The sequence below is a fragment of the Quercus lobata genome, chromosome 2, assembly GCF_001633185.2.
Source record: "Quercus lobata isolate SW786 chromosome 2, ValleyOak3.0 Primary Assembly, whole genome shotgun sequence".
Taxonomy (NCBI): domain Eukaryota; kingdom Viridiplantae; phylum Streptophyta; class Magnoliopsida; order Fagales; family Fagaceae; genus Quercus; species Quercus lobata.
In genome coordinates, this window is record NC_044905.1 from 11,002,777 (window position 1) to 11,030,592 (window position 27,816).

A 27,816-nucleotide genomic window follows, 5' to 3' on the forward strand; every position below is an offset into this window, starting at 1 on the left:
AGAAGAGGCCGAAATGTTTTACTTGACAGTGAATATTTGCAAGAAGTTCTATTCGGTCAGTTTTCTTCTCCTCATCAAAACCATTTGCAACTTTACAAGTTACAACATACAGAGTACAGACAGCCGTTTTTCGCTAAGAATCTTACTTTCAAGAAAATCTTGAGGAGGGGAGAGTGTGAGTGTGAGTGTTGAGTAAGAATGCTGAAGTTCCTATCAAGAGTTCGGATCGAGTTCAATGCCTTGGACCCACGCACAGCCTCGTGCATGGAATTCTTGGCACAGTGCAACGCTCCCAAGGCCAAAGAGTCCAACCCTGCTTGTCAAATCCAAGTCAAACGCCGAACCGACGACCACCCTCCCCAAATCACCGTCACTTTCGTCAACGGAGTCGAAGAGGTTTACGACGCCACATCCACACCGGCCCAGACCATAAGGACTATGATTCTCGATAAGGGTCAGTCCCTCGAGACCGAGCAAATGTTCCGTGAAGCTGGTGAGGCTTGGCCTGTTTTTATCCCCGAAGAGGAGCTCCGCCAGCACGCGCCTGGCACCAAGGTGCGTAATTGTGTTTTCCGATTAATGGGTTGTGTTTCGTTTCTGGGTTTTTGATGTGGGTTTTGGTTGAGGCATTTCGTCGAATAGTTGGTGTGCATTGCTCTTATTTGTTAAATAATCGCAAACCCGTACCTGTTTGTGTGTGGTAGACTAAAATACATTTAGCTCAAAGTGATTACGAAATTGTAACAGTTTCATCATTCTAATAAGAAGGTAATAAAAATGAGTGTTATTACCTGATCCCAAATGGTTTGGAAAGTACAGCTTACAGAAACTGTAGACACATTTATATTATATATCATGTTGAATTAGTATTATTGATCAGATGCAGGTTAATCTTGTTTCCATAGGAATGACTGATCAATTTTGCATGAACTGGTCCTGTCTGACCTGAGTATCTGTTACAATTTTATGAGAAGCCATTGCTTGAGTATTAGGATGTATTCGCATATCAGTTGAGTAGTGATAAATGTGGAGGTACCAAAATCATAGTTGTCCTAATAACCATAAGATCTCTAGGATTTTTCAAACTCACTTTCTGAACTCCCCACTAATTGAGCTTATACAAAACAATAGTCAAAAGATAAAACGAATCAAATCTATATGCAGGCCAGTTTTCTAAAAAACTATAATAATGGAAATATACTCTATGTCCCTGAAATAAATTGTGCAAGTTTGAATGAGAAGCTCGCAGATTTTTATGTAATAGAGGTCCTTTTTTTTTGTTCTTTTTGATGTATTCTCCTTGTACACAAAATCGTTTTCTTTCTTTTTCTAGATAGCCAAAAGTAGGCAATATAGAGAATTGTGAAAGTGTGCAACTAAGCTGATGAAATAAGGCAAGGATCATAAGGTTCTACCCACAGTGGCGGATGATCAGAATAGAAAATTGTAGGATAATTGATGTTGAAAAATGATTAAACATATAATAAGAAAGTGGAAAACTTGGCAGAATATTTAGAATATAAAATTGCAACTGAAATGTGTGTGGATTGTGGTATAGATCAAACAGCCATAAGAAACCAAAAACCCAGTAAACCTAAGCATTTAAGCAAAATGTAATGCTTAGCACATTATAACACTTATGGAATATCCATCCACTTTTAAGATTAATCTCCATCATCTTTAACACTTCCTCAACTTGCCAAGTACAATAATGTTCTAATGGATACTAAGAAGTAAGAACATTTAATTATGACATACTTGTTGCTATCCCTATTTAGTGCCATCTTATGACTTAAATCCTATAACCACATGGTCTTTATATTATGAAGTAAATTATACTTATGATGTCAAAAGAACTTCTAGATTGAGTAAATAGAGCATATATCAGGGATAGTTAGGTTCTTTTAGCATCAAATCATTTCCTTATAATAGAATAAATCAAAAGAACAGCTTGAATACCATTTCAATTTTTTTTATTAAGTTTCTAATTCAATCACAATAATAATTCCAACTATTTCTTGATTTACTTTTTCCTAGTCCAGTCTAGTTATTAACCTAATGTAGCAGCAGAATCCTCCTAAGTAGTTCATTGAAGAAAATGTCCAATCTAAAAATAACATAAAAGACCACTGTTTAGACAAAAAAATAAAATAAAAATGGTACTCACTAATCGTACACTGCTTTGCTGAATTTGGGTAGCAGTGTAGAACCCAATCTCTGGCCTATGCATATTAATGACTTCTGCATCTTAGAACAACCTTATGCAGCATATTATAGTGTTAGGCTAAAAGTAAAATTTTTTACATGTGTAAGCATGTGAATCAGTTTTCCACTAAAGGGTGACTTGAGGGGCTGGATCTTGATCAATGTAAACCATTGCCCAAATAAGTAAACTTGCAAGGCCTATTATAACAGAGAATATCACAGTAAACTCACTTTGGAGGTCATGGTCACGTAACTAAAGGTTTTTGTAAAGTTTTCACATGTGTGAGCATGTGAGTCAGTTATCCACTAAGTCAGAAGTGCAATAGAAGTTACCAAAATATAAGGAGGAGTGCAGTAACTGTTTTTGTCTACTATAAATAAAGATTAAAGGTATTATCAGAAAAAAAAAAAAAAAAAAAAAAAAAAAAAAAAAAAAAAAAAAAAAAAACAAAACAAAAATCTGACAAACTAGATTCACATACTCGGTCAACAGAAGGATAACTTCATGTTTGTAAGTGCGTTTGCCTCACATGAATTATCTAAGTATAGTTTTTGTAATTTAACTTAGGAGTTTGTGTGATTTGAATCTTTCTTATTTGCATGAACTTGAATTCTGAATTAAGATATCTACATATTGTGACTACATTGCTTGTTCCCTTATTTTTCTTAGTTGAATATTTTGTACTTTTGAAGTCCTATTAGTTTAGGCAGTGGCAGAGCCCATCAATTTGGTGCGAAGTCTTGTCTTGCAAGTAGTTCTTTCCAAGATAGTTTGTATTCTCACAAACATATAGAATGAAGAGCAAGCATGATTTTTATGCAACACCAAGCTGTGGGCCATGGACCTTCTTAACCATGCTCATTGTTCATGGACCTACAAGAGAAGAATAATTGGTTTATACATACAAACTAAAATATCAATGGCTGCATATGTCATTTTCAGAGTATCAGATACCTATTGCTTGATTGGTAGAATTGTGCTACATTAAAACACCACTAAGTTGCTATAAAGTACAATAAAAAAAGATAATTTATTAGTTACATCAAGATAAGGTTTTGTCAGTAAAGAGAGCTAGTAATAGTTTTATGTTTGGTTTACCATTTAATTCTATAGGCTGTGTTGAGATGCTTGCTTAATTTTTAGTTTTATATTTTATGGTCTTTTATGAAGAGGATGATCTTAAATGGCCAGGGACTTCCTGGCATCTTTAAATGGGATTTCTATCTTTTTATATATTTTTTCACTGATATCAAAACTTTCTTAGGAATTCGAACCTTATATTTCCCTTTATCTCTTGATTGCCCATTATTTCCTTATACCCTCCAATTGCAATAAAGAATATAAGGGATTGATCAAACATTGATGTTCAAAAGTTCCAATTGATCTTTAAAATATAATTTCTTGGCGGTTGTACAATGGCCAGGGACTGATGCCTGCTTTTACATGGAAAAAACAAATAATTTTCTCTTAGTAGGGAAAATGTGCATATTAAATTGTTTAACTAAACCTCTAAATACCCATGGGTTACATTTGTTTCCTTTACATCATTCAGTAATTCAGTAATTTACTATTGGATCAATCAAACTATAGAATTGAAGACTTTCAATTAATCTGCTGATAATCTTTCTAGGTAGATGTAACTAATACTAAGATTGATTCATATCATAATAATCTTTCAAAGTCTGTTATTGTTACTAAGATAACAGAAAAGTATAAGTTTCTTTCATCTAATGGTATGTGATATACCATTCAGTTTGGCTCAGGCATTTTTTCAAATGATGGGTTGGACTCTCTTCACATGCAATGCCCTAAAAGTCTTAGCTAAATGTCATCCCTCCTTAAATCATGGCTGAAAAAACCACCTAAAGTATTTAACATGTGGTGGGGTGTGTACTGCGTCAATCCTCTTAAGTAGAACTCTAGCATTTTGAGGATGTATTGTGGCTCTCATGAACCATGCCTTAACTAGGGTTTTGGACATGCAACTCCCAAAATGCAGAACATAATTATAATTGACATTAAATTCAAACACAACTTTCTGTTTTTCCAACTCCTTCCTTCCTCTTTAACCTAGATAGAAGTTTACCCAGGATACAGGCAGGAAAAGACATGCAATCAGCTAAACCTCTCACATAATGCAATATTTAAAAAGCATAGCACCAACTATTTGTAGGATACTTAGATTTGATTGACATCACAGACATGTGAGGACATGATGATCATCAACAACAGTTTTGGACATTTTCCAGAAGAATCCATATGCAGAGCAATGAGGGTATTATGCAATTTTGACATTACAACCCATACATGGTTGTTATTCTCCTAATCCATTTTACTACCTGTTGTCCTCTTGCATGCAAACGAACACTACATATAAAAACATACATGTTTGTCAAACTAAATTAAAAAAGATACGCATATCTAACCAAGTCCTCACATCAAATGATTGCAATCTTTTCATTTATCATATCTTCAAATGATTGTAGAAATTATGTAATCCTCTACAAGATCCTCTGATGATTATGGAAATTATGTAATCCTCTACAAGTCGCTATTAGTATCTTTTGTGGATGTTAGAAATTAGAATTACCATTAACTGAAGGCTATGGGCTGTGTTGGATGCTTATTGAATGGCAAAACCATAATCCCGTGAATAAGCGGAAAATGCATACTACTATGTTGGAGATATCATGGTCTATATGCTGCTTTGTTGTGTGGTTATGTGAATTCTGATTGGTGGTTCTGTGGCCTCTTGCATCTGCAGCGTATGTATAGCTTTAGATAGCATAGGGTAGACCTTTGTTTCTCTTGTTGTTGTGTGCATGTTGTGTTTGTGGGTCAGTGAGAATTCTCATTTGGTAATTCATGAGACTGGATGCTGTTTCTGCTCATGGCTTGCAAGAACATTAATGATTAGTTATATGTTCTAATGCTACAAATGTCCCCTTTCTTTCAGCCGAGGAAAGCAGAAGAGAAGAAGCAGTAAATGTATCTTATCTGATGTACATATAGCTTGGGATCATTATGGATGGTGGGTAGTCAGATTTTGCTTCACAGAACATTTCATTTTTGGAAAGAAAATGCCATGTCAGACCTGATGTTGAACTATTCTTTTGGTTTGTGCTGCTAGCATGTTTGTTCTGCTTCACCATGGATGCATCAGGTGAATCACTGTGATTTAATTGAATCCTTGCTGTATGAGTTGTGGATGTTTGGAAGTCTTTTTGCTCCTTTGTTTCATCCTCTTATGATCATAAAAGAAAGAGTTGTGTGCATAATAAGGGCACGGTATGGGCACATTAAAAGTTCTTACTTGAAAAATGCCTATACTAGATAACAAAGAAAAGCTAGTCTGCATTTCCCATGCACCAATTTGGATTTATATATTGACACAAGATAGCGAAGGACCAATACTTTGCCTTTGGGATGGCTTGCAATATTAAGCTGGTTCTCCCAATCAATGGTTTTTGTAATAAAATTGCTTTTTTAGATATTATAATGTTAAAAAAAGATATATTTAAAGCCTTGATATTGTAATGTTAGTTTGCAAGTTCTTTATTTTTTAAAAATAAAATTGTTGGTTTTAGCCACAAAAAAAAAAAAGAAAAAAAAAAGAAAGAAAGAAAGAAAAATGCCAGCTTTAACATCTTTGAAAATATCTGTTTGGTAATGTTGTTCTAGTAACGTTATTTGTATTTTTTGGAAATACGTGTAGGTAAAAAAGTGTGGAAATATTTGTAATGTTGTTTAAAAACTGAAAATATGTGTTTAAACATATGTATCAAACGGGCCATAATCTTCCCATAGACGTAACTTTGGCATAGCCTTCCCAAGTATCAACCAAGCAAGGAATTTGCATCGCTTTCCAGTTGAGTAGAGAGGAAGTTTTTATTTTAACTCCCTAGTCCCTACTACTTTCGCATAATAAGTAAAATATTCTTTCTTTACAAAAGGGATAAAATTCTAGTACACCGGCACCATATAGAATAGTTACTGTACTCCCCCCCCAAATTGTTTGGCGGTTGTTCTTGATGGTAGTGATAGTCTCTTTGAACGTGTTATATTGTTGTTGGTTTTCAAGGACTAAATTAATTCTTACGACCCCCTCAAAAAAAAAAAAAAAAAAAAAATCTTATGAATAAGTTTTGTAGCTGGTATCTTTCAAGAAATTATTCGCTCCTCTACCGAAGGACCATATTAATAATGTTTAGTAATCCTCTTACTCAAGAATATTGTGCCGTGTGACAGTTTGTTGAGTCAGATCTTAATTAATAACCCAATCATACATTTAAATAAAAAATAAAAAAAAAATCTTATAATTGAGTTGGTGACTAGGATTTGATTCGATAAATTGTTACACGTGGTACAATTTTATTGAATGGAAAGAGCACTAGGTATTGTTGATGTGGCTCTCTCAGTAGAGTGAATAAGTTGTCACTCATAATACAATAATATTGAGTGAGCGGACTATTAGGTATTGCTAACGTGGTGGTTGTTCTAGAAGGGTGAAAAATTTCTCAGTGTCTCTCATGCCAAAAATATGTTTTTTTTTTTTTTTTTTTTGCCCCTCAAATATAAGAAATTTGCATTGGAATTGAATCAACTGATACAAGTTGATGGCCATAGTGAATAAGAGTCGAAATATCACTTTGCCTTAGGCAGATCTTTAAGCCTGGACTGAGACCTACATTTAACACGGCCAATTTGAGTCCTATTTTAGATTATGTGATATGAACAACCCTATGCAAATGAGCCCATCTTAATGACATTTTTTTCTCTCGTAATAAAAGGCTGAAGGTGAAATCATGAGTTCAAAAACAGTGTGAACTTGCCAATATCATCTACCCTCTTTTACAAAGAGTAATACGTGGTTTCTTGGTTGTTATTGTTAGCCATCTCTACTCTGTACCACGGAACTACCTTGGTCTTCCAACATGATAAATAATAGCTATTTGTTTCCTAAAATTCTATTTAGCTGTACAAGGCCAATTGATATAAGCACAATACAGCACAGTTGCAGCGGTAGACTATGTATCGAGAAGATTGCTATATGTAGAAAAGCTTCAAATGTTTGGTCACTTTTACGCTTCTGTAGTTTTCTTTACAGCAACTTCCCAGCCTAACAAGACTCTCAAAGAGTCATTTGCCTAATTTACACTTTCTAAATACTACTACACCTGAGCAGCAAAAGTATAATATGGCATTTGTACTATCTTAAATCTATATAGTCTCAACGATCTTCTCGCCGAACTGCATTGGGATCAGAGATCATGTCCATCATCATCTTTTCGGGCGATTCATCCCAACTTCCAAATGTTTTCAAGTCAACCTGCAAGAGGAGTGAATAAACATAAGATTTATGTCATCTATACCTAAATTTCAAATGCAAAATTCAAAAGCATACAAGATGCTTTAATCTGATCTAGGCAGATTACCTTTCGTCTTTGCACTGTGAAAAGCTCCTCTCTCTTCTTGTATGAACTCTGCACTTCCTTAGCTGCTTTCCCACCTAATCCCCAAACTTCAATTTCTGAAATCAAAGCTTCAACAGGTAGGAACCCCTGAAATACATTAATTGACATTTGTAAATACATGGTGAAGCTTTGACGGGGGTATAAGATGGTCTTGCCAATGCATAGATTGCATAGTATTGGAGACCACATTTCTTAATGAATTCCAATGTAACCTTTATAATATGCATGATGGATACTTTTAGTTTTATCTCATAAGTCAAGAAAGAAAATATCAGATCAGAAATCAAAACTAATTATATTAAGTAGTCTATTTTCTTGAAACATCAATTCAAGTTGAAATTGGGGGGGGGGGTGGGAACAGACATAGTGTAAATAATGTAAATGACATATGAAAAACTAAAACAATTCTTCATATATATATTATATTATTTTATTATTATTAAAATGTGAGAAATAACAGACAAAACTTGACAATTTTAGATCCAGAGCTTTTTCTGTAATAACTTAAAAACCAGCATTTGAATCCATTGATAAATTGGTCTCAAAACTTTCAAACCTTACAATTGTACCTGATCTGGGAAGAGGGAACCAGGTTGGTAAGTTTTGTCAGTGGCATGATGGCGAATAGTAACTCTAGCAAAATCTTCATCGACAAAGACTCTCTCATTTCCCATAGTTCCTCCAAATGCAATTCCGACAGGCTTATGCTGTCGTTCATATACTTTACCAGTAGGATGCAAGTGGCTATACACAAAGTTCTTTTCTTTCCCTGTCAGTGATTACATATGTCATTGGACTTGCTCAATTTTTCTGGCAAAATACTAGAAAGGAAATGGACCTATGTTATATACCAGCAGACGGAAACACATGGAAGACAGGACTTATAGCATATAGACTTCCTGAGCTTCCATAGAACAGATCCTTATTTTCAAAACCATTCTCTGTAAGTGCACCAATGATCCATTTTTTAACATTGGTGCTACCCCCATGAGCATCTTCTTTACTTGCAGACACCAACATTAGCAATGGACCTTTGTATCCTCCAATATTAGACCAGAATCTATTTAAGCCTCTCCCATGAAGAGATGACCTACAAAGTCATAGAAAATAACGGCTAATCAAGCAATTCTACATATGCATTTGTGTCTAAAAAAGTATGAAGTAAGATATCCTAGTCAACTTAACAATTTTATCATCACCCATTTGAAATGAAGTTCATAAAAGAAAACAATAAGATTATTTTCAAACCACATGATGCCTGCATTCCAAACATATAGGTTTCTAAAATAGAATAGACAATTTTCTGTGAAAGTTGTAGCCACAAAATGAAGAACGCATGAATATGATATTGAAATATGCATCATGAACAATAAATGTTGTATCCAATGCAAAAGGCTTCCATTATGTGGGGCATCATAAGCAATAATGATCAAATTTTAAGAAGCCACTGCTAAAACTCTATTCTAAATTTAAACTTGGTTGTCAGCATAACTAGGCTGGTGGCTGTTTGCTGTTGCCAGCCACATATTCCTACGACAAGCAAAAAATAAAAAAGTGAAGTCCTGTAAGGATGAAACTAACAAAAAATTTCATGTATCTATCAATTCCAATTTCAATTGGACAGAACTCTGCATATTTGACAGAATCTGGAAGCTAAATGGTAGACGACGTATCACCTCAGGCAACAGTCAACCAAAATTTTTAAAAGAAATTTAATTTCTCATATGGAACATCCACCCCTTTTTAACGAATCTAATGACCATCAACAGTGTCAAGCAGGAACTGGCACAAGATATGATAGAATAGTTTAATCAATAAAAGATCAACGTTTAAGATGACAAACTTATAAAGAAGTTTTCCATCCATTCCATCACCATCGCTCGGAAAGCATAATTGCAAGATCTCTTCACTTATGGTACTTCTCAGTGTGAGGGAAATTGCCCATGCCCTTCCACAGGTTAAAAGATTAGAATTGCATGACTTCGTTGAGGACATATTTCCTAGTGATGAACTCGAAGATGTCGATTCATCCTGAAAGAAAAACCATTGGTACAAAGATTCCTTTCAACCAAATGAAATATATATTTTTCCATAATCATCATACTGAAGAAAGCTAGCTAATATAATGAATTTTTCCTTTAAAAAAATTTGGTAATTGTGTAAACTGCTTGATTGAATTGACGTCTCACAACAAATTAAATATTGGGCAGTATTTATGAAGGTTGAAGAGGATTATTAAAAAGAATGAAAGTGACAGTCACAATATCGTATAATATGTGAAAGCATAAAGCTGTTACCCATTAGTTTAGCTACAAAGTTCACAATGTTCATGTATATGCATAGTAAGCAAATCATCATATAAGCAATGCTACTGCTGATAGATGCAAGACAATGTGATGATGAAATTTGGATGACATGGAATCATAAAGTTCAATGATTTTCAGATTCAAAGAAAGCAATTTAATACCTCTGAAGTGAGAACGTTTTGAAGTCTCGCATGGACAAATTGTGTAAAGCAATCTGGGAGGCTCGGCATTGTTTTAAAGGCCCATGTAAGAAACTTTCCCATGGGAAGTTCAACTTCCAAGGCTGAGACATCACAATCCCATGCATTCAAGTCACTGGCAACTTCAGCACATGATGTGACTGCCGATAATACAAGATGACTAACATCCGGGAGACAAAGATTTTCTTTTCCTTTTGCTTTCGAATTTCTCAAAGTTCTATAATCCCACAACATAGTCCAACACATCCAAAGAAGCATAGTAACATCGTTGGCCAAAAGCGAACCGCTTATCTTACAATCAGCATCATCAGATTCAAACTCCATCTTCAAAGGAAGACCTGCTTTTGTCACTGTTGCAGCATACAGTCTGAACAATGTATTAAATGACATTGATGCTGACATTCTTCCACAGCACTTATTATAACCTCTCACAAACTCAACCCAATTTAGTCCCCCGTTTTGGGTATCAAGAAAGAGGTCAACAATGGATGAACCCAGATTTTCCAATAAAACAGGAAATGAACCGGGCATCTTGGTGGGTGCTTCACATACTGGGCTTTTATAATTTATGTGGAAACATTGCTGTAACACGCAGATTTTATTTGTTAGAACGTAAAATTTATGTTTCAAATATAATACAAGTACTAAGTCACACCTACTAATTAACACACACATATTAACTAACAAAATGCACATCAGTACTTGCACTAACCCAAATTATCTGCTTGGTTGCTGTGTGAATATATCATTTTGGCATTCATTGTTGATAATTAATTACCGCTTGTCCAAAAGCTTAAGATGTTTGAAAATGGAGAATTTAATGGAATTTTAAAATGGGATGTAGAGCGGAAACAGAATTCATTTTAAACCTTAAGTTGTCAGAAGATGGTAAATTTAATGGGATTTTAACTTTGGAGGAAGAGTTCAAACCCAGATCATTTGATCTGATCCCCTGATAAATTATCACTTGTCCCAATAACTTAAGCAATTTGCAAATGATGAATTTAATCATTTAACCATTATTCTAAGATTCGAGTTAATATATATATATATATATATATATATATAGAGTTGAGTTCAAGTTACACCGCCTAATAACTTGTTACGAATTCATATTTAAAAAATTTCAATGTTGGATTACATGTTCTAGATGTTCTTTAACATGTATGTCAATTTTCATGCCAATTAGATATTATTTACTATTAAATACATAAACTCGTCTTTTATGCATTATTTTAAATCCAAAAACTTGAATTTAAACGAATGATTGATGATGTAAGTATTGTTCTTTTGACAATTTTGAAATTTTGCAAGCATGAACCTATATATATATATATACACACACTCATATATTAATTGGGCTTTCATGGTAACAATTATATTTTGCATAAAGAATTAATTATGATGATTAAGGCATAGAATATGGAAATGAATTGAAAAAATGGGGTTTCTGGTAATATAAAAAATAAAGAAATTGGGTTATTGAATGGTACCTGGAGAGCATTGAGAGGAAGTGCATTAGATTGAGGATCTGCAAGCTTGGTAAAAGCTTTCTTCAGCATAGGAAGAGCTCCCGTAGAAGCTGCTATGGATTCCAACTCTCGTTGTTCACTCGATACCTTCTGCTCAGTCGAACTCGATGCTCCCATTTTCGCTCTCCAATTTTCTCCTGCAATTTTCCTTTCTGATCTCCACCGTTTTGGACGATGTCGGTTGTTCAGTTAATCTTTTCTTTTTCTTTTTTGGTGCAAAGTTGGGTTATAACTTATAAGTTGGTTTTTTTTTTTTTTTTTCTTTTGGGTTTGGCATTTCATGGGCCGAACCTGGGTCCTACTCCTAGTTTGGTTTTCAACCCGACCCGATACAAAATGTTTTTATAAAACACAAAATCGATTGAAAAACTGAAAGAAAAGAGCAGTCCACAAATCAGGAGGTGTGAGTGATCTGGATTAGGGTTTAGGCACTTTGGACAATTGCAACTTCTAGCCATTACCGATCATGACTCCACCTCCAGGCCCTTATTCTGGCGCTAGCACTCTCGCCCTGGTACCTACTTCTTTATCAATTTCTCTGTTCAATTTCACTGACTCTTTTATTTATTTATTTATTATAATATCAAAGGGTGAATTTTCTTTTGTCTTTGTAGGTGGCGCGTGCTTCTGCTTTCACTTTTGGTGTGGTTTATGGAGGCATCAAGCTTAAGGTTCTCAAGGTACTTACTTGTCCACTCTTTCTACCTTAGATCCACTTCTTAATTATTTATTTCATTTTTTTTTTTTTTTTTGTTCTTTGGATGAATATTTATTTTATTGCTAATTGTTGCAAATGTGTAAATGGTTTTAATTCCTTTGCTCTTCTTGGATTATTCCATTGAAAGACAAAAAGTATACCAAGTATGATTGTAATTTAAGATTTCTTCACAACAAATCACATTTCAGAACACATCAAAGCTGTACCCGTCTACGTATCTGTTTCATTATAGAGATTGCAATAAAATGCTGCTCGAAGAATATCTACTTTGTTTCGTATTATTGAATGTGTGATTATTTGTGGACCATAACTCGAGCCACATTACTATGTGAAGGAACAATTAGACCTTTGTTTCTAAGTTTGGAATGATGTCTTTTTTTAATGAAATTTTATCTTACCTATCAAAAAATATTCTTTTAGATAACTTTACCAAAGTTAGGTTGCTTTGTGTTGGAAAGATTCATTTTTATTTAAAAATTATCTTAAGAAAAATTAAAACTTTGGTAAATTAAAGAAATTTAGGAAGCAAGGTTATTTTGAAGTCTCTTGGGGAGCTCGATTTGCTTTTTAAGAGCTATAGATTGTTTTTTCTTTAGAGCATAAGAATCTGTATATTGATGCCTGTAGTAATTTACTATAAATTTTTTCATAAAGGGGGAACTGCCTTAGGCAAGCATCCTTACAAGCTGTATTACTCACTAAATTAAGGGTCAAGATGGTCATGCCTATTATGTATCATAAACTCTTAGAGCGCTCGTTATTTGTTAACTATGTACTGATATATTATATAATACAGATATGTTGATATGTCTAATTTTGATATTCTCAGATTCAATAGGTTGGTTTGTGTGTGTTAGGTTAAAGGATGAATAGCAATGATAAAATTGATTTGGGAGTTATTTAAAGTGGAAGAAAACATGATCATCAATGAGCTCTAGCTCAAATGGGACTTCCTCCTACTTTAATAAAGGGATAGAGGGTAAGTTTGTGTGGCCAAGGCCTACAGGTTGTGTGTGTTACTTTTTTTAATTTAAAATTTTTCCCCCTGAATTGTGTGTGTAACTTACCAAAAATAAAACAAAAGAGCACATCCACCATTATCCATATTGGATATTCATAGAAATTTAGAATTTTTCAAGTTTCTAACTTTCTAAGACACTATATCTTGAATTTTACATTTAAACCCTTTTTTTTCTTAAGAAGTATCCTTGTCGTATCCATGAAAAAAAAATCTTATTGATGGAAATGTATTCCAACATATGTGATACAAATACATATTGGGGGCGTTTGGTTCGCTTGATGCTACACCAAGTGCAATGTTACATTATTGTAATCCTAGATTCATGTAATGTGATTAATGGAATCCAACATTACAATGTTTGGCTGGTTAATTACATTACCAATGTAATGTTAGAATGCCATTACAATTTACAATGAATTTCCAGAATTGTCCATTTAAATAATTAAATAACATTCTTTTAAATAAAAATTCATAAAATATTTGAACAAAATTTTCCTTCACTCTCTCATTAACCAAACAACTCAAATTTACAATATATTTATATCACAATTTTTTTTTTCAGTTCTACTTTCTTGGACTTTCTCACCAACCAAACGATCAAACTCCACCATATCACAACCACGCAGAAAATAAAGATTTTCTAGAAGAAAAACTCCATACAAACAACTCAAAAATTTTAAAAAAAAACAAAAAACAAATTTCTTCCACAATTTCTCTTTTCTCGGACTTTCTCACCAACCAAACAACATATCAAGATTTTCAAGAAGAAAAACTCCACACGAAATCAAGCCAAGAATAAATCCTTCAATGGAACAAGCCTCTCTCTCCTCAAACCCTAGCTTCTTCAGATCCCACGTCGTCAACCCTAGGAAGATCGGTGCGTTTGGTTCAGGGACTATTAACCCTACTGATTTCGGCTTCAAACCCCATAGAAAATCAGAGATGACAATGTAGTCTTCGTCTTCATCAACGCTGCCTCCTCCAGTGAAGTCTCCATCTTCATCTTCATCGGCTAGAACTTGATCCAAAGAGAGAGAGAGACAGAAATTGATTTGAAGAGAGAGAGAGAGAGAGAAAGAGGGGCTGGGTTTGATGATAGAGGATGCTAGGATTTGAAAATATTTATGGGCAATTTTGTAAATATAATTTATTACTATGGGCAATTTTGTCATTTCATTAAATTATTATCTCCCACCCATAAGTAATGTAAGATCACCTCCATTTAAGAAGGTGGTGTGATTAAGGTGATATAGTATATTTTGTGATCTTACGTTACCTTAATGTTAGAAAAAACTAAGTGAACCAAACACCTTAATGTCACATTACCGTAATGTGCACCACATTAAGGGCACATCACGGTGAACCAAATGCCTCCATTAGGTATGGGTACAATGGCTATTTTGATGTATTTGTGCTTCATATTTTGTTATTAATAAGTGAAATAGGTAATAACACATCATTTATGACTTCCCTTTGTATGGGGCAACAAACCCAAAACATTACAAAAAATATGAGCATTACTTATAAAAAAAAGGGGATTGGATGCAGGATTGCAGGGCTTGCTTAGTCCCATAACTTTCAAGAGTTTGGTGTTTGGATAAATCCAACTGGCTAGTGTGAATTCCCACTTACTAAAACACTTTAATTGCCAATAAACATGGTCTTCCACGTCACCATTCCTTTTGCTATGATGCACTACAATCAACATATCACACACAGCCCACTTAATGATTTTTCTGAAGTTCTAAGAAATTGATTGTGCTGCTCCCTGAGTTCACCCCTGGTGTGTACATGGGTGGTTTTTTTTCAATAAAATTATCAGAACTTATCCAAAAAAATAAAAATAAAAATCTGCAGTTCTTTTTGGTGCTCAATTTGATCATTTATCAAGATCAAGAATGTGTACATTGTCAAAATCTGAGTGGATGATGACCATCAAAGTAAACTCTAATTAAAGATGAACCAATTACTAGAGTAGAAATTTTAAAGGATATGGGAATGGGTGATCCAAGAGTGGAGGTCCATATGCTAGGATCAGCTGAGCAATTGGCCTCTACCCTATTGTTATGGGTGGGTTTGAAAGTTGTAGTTGGAGTCACCATGCTTGCACTTGTACTGCCTTTCAGATGATAAAAAGATTCAGTGTTGATTAGTTGTGATGTGTAGGTAATTCAACTAGGAAAGATTGTGGATACCTAGCTGAGTTAGTCAGATCATTAGGAAGGGAAGAAAAAGATGAGAAAGACGAGAAGTCTGTTCATTGAGGATATGTTTTGGGGCTGTGGAGATCTCTTTTTTGTTTTTAATAATAATGCTGTGTTGATAGAATGCATATTGAGGCATTATTTCAAGAAAGAGCCGCCACTATCTTGTCATTTTAATTGCTAAGCATGCTCAAATTTAGTGGTTGAAGCGACATCAAAAAGCTGGGAGCTTACTAATATACACTAGTGTGGTGAAGTAGAATAGAAATATTTTTTTCCCATTTCAAAGCAGATCTAGTCTGTTTCTGAAAGCATTTGTTTACTTTGTGTTCTATATTTTTATTTGAAAAGATTTTTGTCTTTATTTATATATACATTTATTTATTTATTCCCCCACCCCATCTGCTGCCTTTCTTGCTTTTATACTAATATAAAATTTTGATGTTGGAGATAAATCAAAGAAATTAAAATTTCTTCAAGTATCGTTTAATATATGGCAGTCAAAACTCAAAGGAATTAATTATTTTTGCCCCTTTGTTACCAGGCAAAGGCACATAAGAAGGCAGAAGCTAAGGATCATCATTAATGGGCCCTGGTAGTTACATTTTGCATGACTGGCAGTGAGATACGCACAGAGAGAGAGAGAGAGGAGACAGACAGCTTCACTTATGTTTCTTTTATAAGATGAAGATATTTTTTTCTTTTATAATGATCTTTTGGGTATTTGTTGGCTCTCTGGCCCTGTACGATGTCCTTTTATGAATGGCAGATGGATAGTTTGTTGCGGCTAATAGCATGATTTTTCAAGCAAATGCATTTCTTTTCCTCAATAATATATTACTTGTGTGGCGTTCATGCTTTATTCTAGATTTTCAAATTGGTTAATGACTTCATTGAGATTGCTGTGTAGAGAAATTGATCATGAGAGGGGGGGGGGGGTGTGGGAAACAGACGTGAAAGCTTCTTCCTATGTCTGTTGACATTGATATGCCCCTTTTATTCTACATGACAGTAATACTGGTAATGCTGTTAATTTTGTAGGAGCGACATGATTCAGTTTTACTTTTGTGGTCATATATTCAATAGGAGCCTAACTGATGATTTTTTTTTTGGAGAATAGCTTGACTGATGATTGAATGACATATACCCCTAATATTCAGTACTATTGATAAGATGGTTGGTAGCTACGGATCTCAACAAACTGTGTACCTAGGTGCAGCAGAGGGTTTACAGGTTGGTTCAACATGCTGGATTTGGAGGGGGATAGAGAGCTGCAAATCTATCATTAACAAAAGCATATGTATTTTTGAATATTAGGGCATTGCTGGATCCCTGGGCTTGATGGGTTCAAACCGAACCCTGAACCCCAAAGATGAAGATTTTCAATACAACCCCATATGGTTGTAAATCTAATAAATTCAAATGATAAAATTTGAGACAGGGAAGATCTATTGGATGAATGATGAAAGTTCTAAAGAAGAAATTCTCAATCATCCCTTGCCGTTCTTACCACCAGAGGATTGTGTGATATGGGTGGGAGATAGAAAGTTCCTTTGCTGTAAAATAAGCCTATTGGCTCCTGTGGAAGCGTCGTTTTAGAAGGGAGATTCAATATTTGTGTGATTGTGTCTTCTATAAAGATTGAACCTGGATGAAAAATATTTCTGTGGAGAATTGTAGTTGGTGTTTTAGTTTTAGTTTTATCCTTTAAGAGGTAAAGTTGGCCCAGCATAGGAAAGTCTTAAACATAGATTGCCCCCTTTGTGGAGTAATGGAAGATTCTACTTTTCTTCTATTTAAAAGGTGTCTAATAATCCAGCACAAAAGGAGTCGTCCAATTGCAAAGGCCTTTGTTTCAAATCCAAATGTGGTTTTAATTCAGATGCCTTTTCAGTCAATTCTTTGGAATTATTAGCCAACCTACAGAGCATTTAGGTGAAGGTATTGATAATTTGATAGTAACCTGTGTTGTATTGATAATTTTGCTAGATTCTCTCGACAACGGAACTCCTTGACTATGGATGGGTTAATTTGACAACTTCATATGGCTTATAATTCCTATTCTCCTAAGATGGCCACTAATAATAGTAACAGGTTTTGTGAAGTAACATGGTTGGGTTAAACCTCCCTTTAGTTACATAAAACTTGACTTTGATGCGACTACAGATCAATGACACTTGGTTTACTTTGTTGTTGAGGAGCCATGGGGGAAAGAGCTAGAAAATTTGGACCAAGCTCATTCCCAAATGTGATCCTAATATAGTTGCAGTTGTAGATGCGCAGTATGTTTGGCAATTGAATTAGAAGGTAGTAATTCCCCAAGGGTTGACTTAGTGGTTTTAAGGCCTCATGATATTTATAAGATTATGGGTTCATTTTGGAGCTACTCCCATTAGATTCCTCCTTGTAATAACCTAGTACGTGTACGATGGGGGATTGCATACACTCGAGGAAATAATCAGATACTTGATGACTTGATGTGAGTTTTTATTTTCTTTGAAAGTGGAGTTTGATAGGTAATTTTAAAATTTTCAATTAAGTGTTATGTTTTTAATTTTTTGTTTATTGATTAATCACTTTCAATTAGGCAATATATTTTGTTTTGTTTTTTGAGATTAGATAATAGGCATTTTTAAAGTAAGTAAAATAGGACACTATATTATCTTTGTATATTAATCTTTATAGTTTATATATTAAGAGGATTCATAAAGTTAGTTATAGTTTCAGAAAATGTAAAAAATACCCCTAATTTAATTAGATAATCCTTATTCTTAAAAAAATATAAAATAAGGTTAAAATTGTAATTCAACAAAATTCAGAAGAAAAAAAAACTACCGGAGAAATTTTTTTTCCTAAAAATTAGCATACTCTCTATTTCAATATATCTCACGCACATTTGATACATTTTTTTTTTCTTAAAAATTAGCACACACTAAACCCAACAGTTTACTCTATTTCAAATTCTAAATTTTAGTTTCTTAAAAATCACTTCTTGTGTATTCTCACTAATAATAGACAAATTCAAATTGAAAAATTACATTAAACTCAAAAAAAAAAAGAGTCTCATCGCATATGCGAAGTGCATGTAATGAGGCTAATACTTAATTAATAGGAAATAAAAAGTTATCTTGTAGGGTCCAGTTAGCTCAACTGGTAAAGTTTTTGATAATTGAATAAGAAATCTGTGATTCAACTCTTGCCTACACCATAAATTTTCAATTTAGTGTTTTTTTTTTTTTGGTTTTTGTTTTAATTTTTTCAAATCTCTTCTTCTTTATTTTTGAATTATTAAAAAAATGTGATTTTTAATGTACGCCCTTTTTTTCATTTTAATGATTTATTTATTTATATTGGTGTTTGTTGTTTTCTCTTCACATCTGTTTGTACTGTCTTTTTTTTTTTCTTTTTTCTTTTTTTCATTTTAATGAATGTATTTTCTATGTCCAAAATAAAAATCATATGTGTGTGGTTTAATTGGATAAAATGGAGAAATGTCTCAAATTGAGATGAATGGAAAATTATGACATTAAACCCAAAAAAAACCTCTTTGTGCATGTGACGAAACTAGTTTTATTTGTTTAGATGATATAGGTGGAGTTTGGATCCACGTTTCTACGTTCACGTTTGTGCATTTGCGAGTTTTCTCTTTTTTTTTCTTTTTTTTAGATTAGCGCTTGGTGCACTGTTCATGGGACATGAATAGTGCACCAAGATATATGAATAGTAAAAAAAGAATGAAAAGTAATTTTTTATACATTTAAAAATTATTTTACTATAGTGTTTTCAGTTTTCAGCAAAATAAGTTGTATTCAAACGGATCCATAAAATCATTTTAATTTGGAATTGAGATTTTTTTATCTACAAAGACTCGTGAATTCTAATTAATTTTTTTAATAATTTAAATAATACAGTAGAAGAGGAGGGAATTTTTAATTAATTTAAACTAACATAATTTAGTGCTATAAATGATTCTAAAACTATAAAATAAAAAATACAGATATAGATATAGATATAAAGTTTTTTTTTTTTTTACCACCGAGCGCGTTGGTCAACTGGTAAGGGGTTGTTCTAGCTTAACCAAGGTCTCGTGTTCGAGCCTTGGGCATACAGCTGTGTTAAAACTCGGTTGGGAGAGCTTTGCCGCCCTTGTGGTCCTACCCGGCTCGAATCCGGATTTAGTCAGAGCCCCTGTGGTTCCGGATACCGGGTGGTTTAACAAAAAAAAAAAAAAAAAAGTTTTTTTGTTTTTTTGATAGGTGATAAAAACTACAATTATTTAGAACGTATAGAGAATAGAGTACAGTCCATCCTTCAAAATTCAAAATCAAATCCAGAAGCGGCGATGTGTAATTTCTGAAGGATAAAAGCCCAAAATCTTATTTCAAGGCGGCGATGTGTAAATCTCTGTTACTTCGCATATATACTCCGATTTCAAAGCGGTGAGTTTTAGTTATTTATATTATATAGTATTTCCTTAGTACCAACAATTTAAACTTTCACACAGTGGAATTAGGGTTTCGCTTATCAAAAATCCCTAAATCCTCAAATCTCTCCCCTCTATCTTTTTTCCTTCATTGAATCTCTGCTATATCTGTATCTTCAACAATGGCCCCCGCCGCTAAAGACGACGGGTTGAAGAAACTCGAATACCTGTCACTCGTCTCCAAGGTTTGCTCTGAACTCGAAACGCATTTAGGGTTTGGAGACAAAGTTCTCGCCGAGTTCATCACCGATTTGGGCAGAAACTGCGAGACCGTCGACGAATTCGACTCGAAGCTGAAAGAGAATGGTGCTGAGATGCCCGATTACTTTGTCCGTACGCTTTTGACGATTATCCACGCCATTCTTCCTCCGAAGCCGAAGGAATCGAAGAAGGAAAGCGTTGTGGACGGTGAGAAACCAAAGTATGGTGCCCTAGCGATTGCGGATACTAGGGAAAGGGCTAAGGAGCTCGATAGGGAAATCGAACTGGAGGCCCGAGAGCGGCGTAGAGAGAGGGGAGAAGAAGAAGAAGCAGAAGATAGGCATAGAGGTAGAGACAGGGACAGAGATAGAGATAGAGGTAGAGGTAGAGGTAGAGATAGGGACAGAGATAGAGATAGAGATAGAGATAGAGATCGAAACAGAGATGGAGAAAGAGATCGAGATAGAAGAGATAGGCGTGGTTACGACAGAGACGAGAGGCGTAGAGAAAGGGATGTTGAAGATGATGAGTATGATGATAGAAGAGACTACAGGAGTAAAGGAAGGCATGGCGATCGCCATGAGAAGCATTGGAGGGACGATGAGAATGAAGATAATAGTGGTAATGTTGATTATAGGAGAGGCAATAAGGATCGGCGGTACCACTCGGATGAGCCGGAAATTTATAAGGTTTACAAGGGAAAGGTTTCGAGAGTGATGGACTCTGGCTGCTTCGTGCAATTGCGTGATTTTAAGGGGAAAGAGGGTATAGTCCATGTTTCGCAGATTGCAACTCGGCGGATTACTAATGCCAAGGATGTTGTGAAGCGGGATCAGGAGGTTTATGTGAAGGTGATCTCTGTTTCGAATCAGAAGATGAGTCTTTCAATGAGGGATGTCGATCAGCATACTGGTAAGGATCTTCTTCCGCTGCCAAAGGGTCCGGAGGATGATTTGAATAGGGCAAACCCATCTGGGACGAGGGAGGGGCCTACTATGAGGACGGGCCTTTCGGGGATTAGGATAGTGGAGGAGGATGATGTTGTTCCTTCCCGTAGACCATTGAAGAGGATGAGTTCGCCAGAGAAGTGGGAAGCGAAGCAGTTAATTGCTTCAGGTGTTTTGACACTTGCAGACTATCCCACTTATGATGAGGAAGGAGATGGGTTGTTATATCAAGAAGAGGGCGCTGAGGAGGAGCTTGAGATTGAGATGAATGAGGATGAACCAGCGTTTCTACACGGGCAGAGCAGGTATTCAATGGATATGTCACCTGTGAAAATTTTTAAGAATCCAGAAGGGTCTTTGAGTCGTGCAGCGGCACTTCAGTCTGCGCTTATAAAGGAGCGCAGAGAAGTAAGAGAACAGCAGCAGAGAACCATGCTTGACTCTATTCCTAAGGATTTGAATCGTCCTTGGGAAGACCCTATGCCGGAGACGGGTGAGAGGCATCTAGCACAGGAGCTTAGAGGTGTGGGTTTATCGGCATATGATATGCCAGAGTGGAAGAAGGATGCTTATGGACAATCCCTTAGCTTTGGGCAGAGATCGAAGCTGTCCATTCAGGAGCAGAGGCAGAGCTTGCCAATCTACAAATTAAAGAAGGAACTCGTTCAGGCTGTGCATGAAAATCAGGTCCTAGTTGTAATTGGTGAGACTGGTTCGGGTAAGACAACTCAGGTAACTCAGTATCTAGCAGAAGCTGGATACACAACGAAGGGTAAAATTGGCTGTACTCAGCCCCGTAGGGTGGCTGCAATGTCTGTGGCTAAGAGGGTTGCTGAAGAGTTTGGTTGTCGTTTGGGTGAGGAAGTTGGATATGCTATTCGATTTGAAGATTGTACCGGTCCAGATACTGTCATCAAGTACATGACTGATGGTATGCTTCTTAGGGAAATTTTGATCGATGAAAACCTTTCTCAGTACTCTGTTGTTATGCTTGATGAAGCACACGAGAGGACTATACACACAGATGTTCTTTTTGGATTACTCAAGCAACTAGTGAAACGGAGACCCGACCTGCGCTTGATTGTCACGTCTGCAACACTGGATGCGGAGAAGTTTTCAGGGTATTTCTTTAACTGTAATATATTTACAATTCCTGGTAGAACTTTTCCTGTTGAGATACTCTACACCAAACAGCCAGAAAGTGATTACCTGGATGCATCCCTAATTACTGTGCTACAGATCCACTTGACAGAACCTGAAGGAGACATCCTTCTCTTCTTGACTGGTCAGGAGGAGATTGATTTTGCGTGTCAGTCTCTTTATGAAAGGATGAAGGGGCTAGGTAAAAATGTTCCAGAATTGATTATTCTACCGGTTTATAGTGCGCTTCCTAGTGAAATGCAGTCAAGGATATTTGAACCTGCACCTCCAGGGAAGAGGAAAGTGGTAGTTGCTACCAATATCGCTGAGGCATCTTTGACAATTGATGGAATTTATTATGTTATTGATCCTGGGTTTGCAAAGCAGAATGTGTATAACCCAAAGCAAGGGCTTGATTCGCTGGTCATAACTCCTATTTCACAAGCTTCAGCCAAGCAGCGAGCTGGGCGCGCTGGGCGTACGGGACCTGGGAAATGTTATCGTCTCTACACAGAGAGTGCATACCGCAATGAGATGTCCCCTACTTCAATTCCTGAAATACAGAGGATAAATCTTGGGTTAACTACGCTTACCATGAAAGCTATGGGGATAAATGATCTTCTGTCTTTTGATTTCATGGATCCACCTTCTCCCCAAGCTCTCATTTCTGCCATGGAACAGCTGTACAGTCTAGGAGCTCTTGATGAGGAGGGGCTTCTGACCAAATTGGGCCGGAAGATGGCAGAATTTCCTCTTGAACCACCATTATCTAAGATGCTGCTTGCCAGTGTGGACCTTGGATGCAGTGATGAGATTTTGACTATCATTGCAATGATTCAAACAGGGAATATCTTCTACAGGCCTAGAGAGAAACAAGCACAAGCTGATCAGAAGAGGGCCAAGTTTTTCCAGCCAGAGGGAGACCATCTGACATTACTTGCGGTTTATGAGGCTTGGAAAAGTAATAACTTTTCTGGGCCCTGGTGTTTTGAGAACTTTGTTCAGTCTAGATCCTTGAGGAGGGCACAGGATGTCAGAAAACAGCTACTCACCATCATGGACAAGTATGCTTTCTATTTTCTTTTTAAGTTGTTCTATTGTTTCCTGCCTTTATCTTTGCTCCAAGTGTTTCTTTCATATCTTCTGCAAATTTTAGGCACCTGAGACTAATCTCTTGGGTGTCCTTGTGTGTCTGTATTTCTTTAGTAGTGTCTTATTATTTTGCATCTTATACTAGTAAATTGAGAATATTGTTTTCTTTTCATGCTTGAAAGAATAGTGTTTGTTGTCCATCCTAGTTTGGATATCACAATTATGATATTTGGTCCCTAAGCACCAAATAGGTCAAATGGCATTTCCTGGCCTTTCCAAGGGAGACTTCCAGGGTTTGAGTCCCCCCTCCCACACTTAAATGTAACAAACTCTATGTCTGTGTGGTATCAATCTGTGTGATATCAGGACTTTTCATGAGCCCTAATGCTTGCTGGAAGAGAAGTTTACTTTTTCCCTCATTATCCATTTAACTAGTTGCAAAATTGGCAGCAAATGCTATAGACAACTTTTAATTTGTTGATTTAGCTAATCATTGCTGTACCTTTTTGAATATATAATTTTATGGGTGCCATATCTGTTCTACTGGTTTTGTTGATGAAGCAATAGGTGATTATTGTTTATAGTTTTTTGTCTGTGGAGCTTACTTGACACATTTATACTGATATATGAAGTTTAAACCATTGCAGATATAAATTGGACGTAGTGGCTGCTGGGAGAAATTTTACAAAGATCCGAAAGGCGATTACCGCAGGGTTCTTTTTCCATGCATCTAGAAAGGACCCACAAGAGGGCTATAGGACCCTAGTAGAGAACCAACCGGTCTATATACATCCAAGCAGTGCTCTTTTCCAGAGGCAACCTGACTGGGTCATCTACCATGAGCTGGTGATGACTACAAAGGAGTACATGCGAGAGGTCACAGTTATTGATCCTAAATGGCTCGTGGAACTGGCGCCTAGATTTTTCAAAGTAGCAGATTCTACAAAGTTGAGCAAGCGAAAACGACAAGAAAGGATTGAGCCACTCTATGACAGATATCATGAGCCGAATTCTTGGCGTTTGAGTAAACGCCGTGCTTGAGATGTATTAGCGTCATTCATTTTGATTATGAGTATTGCTGTAAATGCTGTTTTCCTTGTATAATTTTCTGATTATATTTTGACATGCTAGAGACCCTTGAAATGATAATGATCAAAAGTTTTTCCAAATTTGAGATGTTGGGTCATTTGCTGGTTTTCAGTTAACACTGATCTTAGTTTACATTACTGCGTTTTATTAATTGAAGTTATGACTCTTGACTTAATTTTGTCTGTTCAATCCAAAATATTAAGGAACTTATCCTCTTAGTCTGTAAGTGGTTTGCTTGTGTAATATGGGATATGCAAAGAATACTTGCTGAAGTCTTTAAAATGGACTTGTCAGAATCTGGTTGACTATGGTTTCTCCCCAATTCGGTCCTTGGTAGCTTTACATTTTTCTTAGTTATATGAATTCTTTATCTGAACAGAATTTGGATGAAGTTTGGGGTGTTCTTTTATCTGCTGCAGTGAAGACCCAAGACTCTATGATGTTGCAGCCTAGGTTTTTGAGTATATGTGAGGCAAACTGTTATTGCAAAAGCTGTGAACTGGTCCTTGCAGCTTCAAGTTGTGGAATCTAAACTATGATGGAGCATGAGTATCAAAGAATCTGGCAAGGCAGGTATCTTTCCTTACAAAGCCAGAGTATTTCTTTTACCTTTGAACATGCATTTTGTCAGTTTCCTCATTTGTTTAGTTCACCAGTCAGGATTATCATTTTGGCTTTTATCCTCTTCTGACTATATCTAATTACTCCGTAATCATCATTTCTTATTGCTTCATTACAAACTTTACGTGGTTGGACTTAAATAATATAAGTGTATGCATCCTCTTCAGCTATCCTAGGATTAATTATTAGGTGTATGCCAATGTTAATCTCTCATCTATACATATTTAACAACGGAGGCATAGCCATAAATTCAGCTTAGCCTCCTATTAAGCTACGTCAGCCTTATGAAAATCTTGTCACCCCTCTCCCTTTCTCTTTGCTTGCAGAATGTTATCCCTTCTTAATTGCCATCCATCTTAACCTTTGAGGCGTTGAATTGAAGGCCAAATGAACCAGTGTAACATTCCTTGCGGGAGTTACTCCATGTTACAATATCTATCTATATATGATTTCATCTCTCCCCCTCTCAGCCCTTCCTTTCTCCTTTAAACCAATTTGCCTCGAGAATTGACTCTCTTTGTTGCCCTCCTTTATCTCCCTTCAACTCAGTCTCTCAATTTGAATCGTGTTACTCCGAATCGAAGCCTCTGATGATGGGTATGACACAGACACAAATAGGGGAATTTCTCTTCTGAAAAAGCATGTTGGGTGGCTTTGATTTCACTTTCAAATTCTGATTCAGAGTAAGCTAAGAAATTTGCAGCGTTTTGTATATGTTATTTTGGTATTATCTTGTGATTATATGTTATTTTTGAATGCCATATGTTCAATGAATCCCAGCGTTTTGTATATGGTTTGATAATTAAATTAAACGAAAAAACCTCTTCAACTGATGCTGAGGGGAAGGGTAGTTATCAAAAAATAAAAAGGAAAGAAGAAGACGATCTTCTTGTGTTGTCTGCTGTAGATTTACTCAAACAGGTAAGGGAAATGACTTGTTTCCATTTTATTGAGTTTTCTTTAAATTGCTTAGTTCTACTCTGTGTAGAACCTGCTGTATAATTGATATGTGCATTCCATAGGCATGTGATAACCTCTGTTGAGGATGGATGGACGTTTTTATCATCTGTAATCAAATAGGAAGCTTTGGGTTCTAGTTAGCTTAATTAGTATAGTCTTTGACGATTGAATAAGAGAGTGCGGGTTCAATCACTTCAGAGTTAACAATCACATTTACCTATAAAAAAAAAACAAAAGTAATCAAATAGGAAGCTGAAGTTGTTTATCATCAAGTCCTGAGTTGTATGCTCGTGTTAGAAATAGTTTTATTTAATTATTTGGCCATGTTAAAACATTGAAGTCTAGATTTGGGATATGGAACAGCACTGTCTGCATATTTGCATCTTAAAGCTTTACAGCTTGAAGTTTGATACTGGGTCACTAGTAGTTGGAAAAAAACCAAACTATTTGCTTGCTTGGAAGTTGAAACAACCAATCTCTCTTGTATGCTTAATAGTTTTTAAGTTGAGTCGTATTAAAATATGAGTTATTAGGACTAAAAGAGAGAGAAGGAGAAAAGAAGTGGAGAGAGAGAGATTTGAGGAAAGGTATAGGGTTGCGTTAAGCTCTTTAGCCCATATCTATATTAGGTTTTTTGCTATGACTAAGAGGATATCCTTATGCTAACGTAAAATAACAGGCTAATATAAAAAATATGGAGCAAATCTTAAGACTTTTGCGTTAGCCGTGATTGTTGAATTGATATTGTTCTGAGCTGAAACATACAATGATGTCACTTTGGATCTATAAAGTTGCTCTGTCAAACTTCATTGTCAATGTCTTCCGTTGTAATTGTGAGAAACCAGATCACCTTATGTAAATAAATTGTCATTGTAGCTTTTTATTTCAAGATATTACTGCTTGAGATGAAGGAATTCCCTTACTAAATTTATTTCAGATAACTTCTGCGTAGTTATTTATTATTTATAAATCTTGAAATAACTGTACCTGAAGTTCTTTTTCCTGGTTGAATAATTTTCAATTTGAAATATTTATAATCCTGGTCCTGACCAAAAAAAAGAAAAGAACAGCTTAGAAAGGACTTCAATTTAAGATGCTTGGTATTGATTGCAAGAGAATTATGGAAGATGAGCATGCTCTTCGAATTCACAGATACAATAAGCCTCTCTAGCTGTATACAAGCCAAAGCTTTTGTCTGAAGAGGATGTTAACCAGCGACTGCTCTGCCTGAGAGTTGAGACTCGAGGATGATCCTCTGTTCATTGTTGATGGTATGTTTCCTTGTTTTGTCTTCATAAATCTAAAATTTACTCGTCAACAAAAAATTGTCAAGCTTAATGTTGTTCCCATAAAAACATCATTGGTCACTGATATTGTTCTGTGGTTGTCATCATCTGAGCAAACACAACCCAGTAACTCTGGTATCACAGCGAGCGTTCTATATTCCACACTTGGAATAATGCACAGAACCTCTGTATATGAAATACAAGTGGATAGAGGTTCTTTTATTTTATGACAAAGTTTTAATCGTTAGAAAACTAGGCGTATGGTGTCACTCCATTTAAAATCAATTCAAGTAATTATTCTCTTTATATGGTGGAATGGAATTTTAAATAAAGATT

At 35.5% G+C, this 27,816-nt stretch overlaps 4 protein-coding genes across 5 annotated transcripts; 3 read left to right on the forward strand and 1 right to left on the reverse strand.

Moving 5' to 3' along the window:
• Positions 1 to 44: 44 nt before the first annotated feature.
• LOC115974459 lies at positions 45 to 5,484 on the forward strand. Its single transcript, XM_031094839.1, has 2 exons — positions 45 to 555; positions 5,163 to 5,484. Exons 1-2 carry the CDS (start codon positions 199 to 201, stop codon positions 5,190 to 5,192), a joined length of 387 nt encoding a protein of 128 aa, XP_030950699.1. The 5' UTR covers positions 45 to 198; the 3' UTR covers positions 5,193 to 5,484.
• A 1,643-nt stretch (positions 5,485 to 7,127) lies between these two features.
• On the reverse strand, positions 7,128 to 11,924 carry LOC115974460. The gene is made up of 7 exons (XM_031094840.1): positions 11,680 to 11,924; positions 10,148 to 10,768; positions 9,524 to 9,711; positions 8,532 to 8,770; positions 8,250 to 8,449; positions 7,642 to 7,767; positions 7,128 to 7,535 (listed from the first exon to the last, which is right to left on the reverse strand). The coding sequence occupies exons 1-7, from the start codon at positions 11,833 to 11,835 to the stop codon at positions 7,437 to 7,439; spliced, it is 1,629 nt and encodes a 542-aa protein (XP_030950700.1). The 5' UTR covers positions 11,836 to 11,924; the 3' UTR covers positions 7,128 to 7,436.
• A 155-nt stretch (positions 11,925 to 12,079) lies between these two features.
• On the forward strand, positions 12,080 to 16,523 carry LOC115974461. 2 transcript variants are annotated; one of them, XM_031094841.1, is made up of 3 exons: positions 12,080 to 12,232; positions 12,333 to 12,398; positions 16,206 to 16,523. In XM_031094841.1, the coding sequence occupies exons 1-3, from the start codon at positions 12,185 to 12,187 to the stop codon at positions 16,245 to 16,247; spliced, it is 156 nt and encodes a 51-aa protein (XP_030950701.1). In that variant the 5' UTR covers positions 12,080 to 12,184; the 3' UTR covers positions 16,248 to 16,523. The 2 variants fall into 2 exon arrangements, with proteins under 2 accessions (XP_030950701.1, XP_030950703.1); XM_031094843.1 differs by lacking the exon at positions 16,206 to 16,523 and adding an exon at positions 13,294 to 13,320.
• Positions 16,524 to 19,954: 3,431 nt separating this feature from the next.
• LOC115974462 (probable pre-mRNA-splicing factor ATP-dependent RNA helicase DEAH5) lies at positions 19,955 to 24,729 on the forward strand. Its single transcript, XM_031094844.1, has 2 exons — positions 19,955 to 23,496; positions 24,172 to 24,729. The coding sequence occupies exons 1-2, from the start codon at positions 20,267 to 20,269 to the stop codon at positions 24,563 to 24,565; spliced, it is 3,624 nt and encodes a 1,207-aa protein (XP_030950704.1). The 5' UTR covers positions 19,955 to 20,266; the 3' UTR covers positions 24,566 to 24,729.
• The last annotated feature ends 3,087 nt before the right edge of the window (positions 24,730 to 27,816 follow it).

Excerpts from the sequence above, each read along its gene's own strand:
- LOC115974459 (XM_031094839.1), top strand. The coding sequence starts at position 199 with ATGCTGAAGTTCCTATCAAGAGTTCGGATCGAGTTCAATGCCTTGGAC. Across the intron at positions 556-5,162 it reads AGCACGCGCCTGGCACCAAG|CCGAGGAAAGCAGAAGAGAA; the intron begins GTGCGTAATTGT and ends CCTTTCTTTCAG.
- LOC115974460 (XM_031094840.1), bottom strand. The coding sequence starts at position 11,835 with ATGGGAGCATCGAGTTCGACTGAGCAGAAGGTATCGAGTGAACAACGA. Across the intron at positions 8,450-8,531 it reads CCATGTGTTTCCGTCTGCTG|GGAAAGAAAAGAACTTTGTG; the intron begins GTATATAACATA and ends AATCACTGACAG. Across the intron at positions 7,536-7,641 it reads TCACAGTGCAAAGACGAAAG|GTTGACTTGAAAACATTTGG; the intron begins GTAATCTGCCTA and ends CTCCTCTTGCAG.
- LOC115974461 (XM_031094841.1), top strand. The coding sequence starts at position 12,185 with ATGACTCCACCTCCAGGCCCTTATTCTGGCGCTAGCACTCTCGCCCTG. Across the intron at positions 12,233-12,332 it reads GCGCTAGCACTCTCGCCCTG|GTGGCGCGTGCTTCTGCTTT; the intron begins GTACCTACTTCT and ends TTGTCTTTGTAG. Across the intron at positions 12,399-16,205 it reads TCAAGCTTAAGGTTCTCAAG|GCAAAGGCACATAAGAAGGC; the intron begins GTACTTACTTGT and ends CTTTGTTACCAG.
- LOC115974462 (XM_031094844.1), top strand. The coding sequence starts at position 20,267 with ATGGCCCCCGCCGCTAAAGACGACGGGTTGAAGAAACTCGAATACCTG. Across the intron at positions 23,497-24,171 it reads CTACTCACCATCATGGACAA|ATATAAATTGGACGTAGTGG; the intron begins GTATGCTTTCTA and ends AAACCATTGCAG.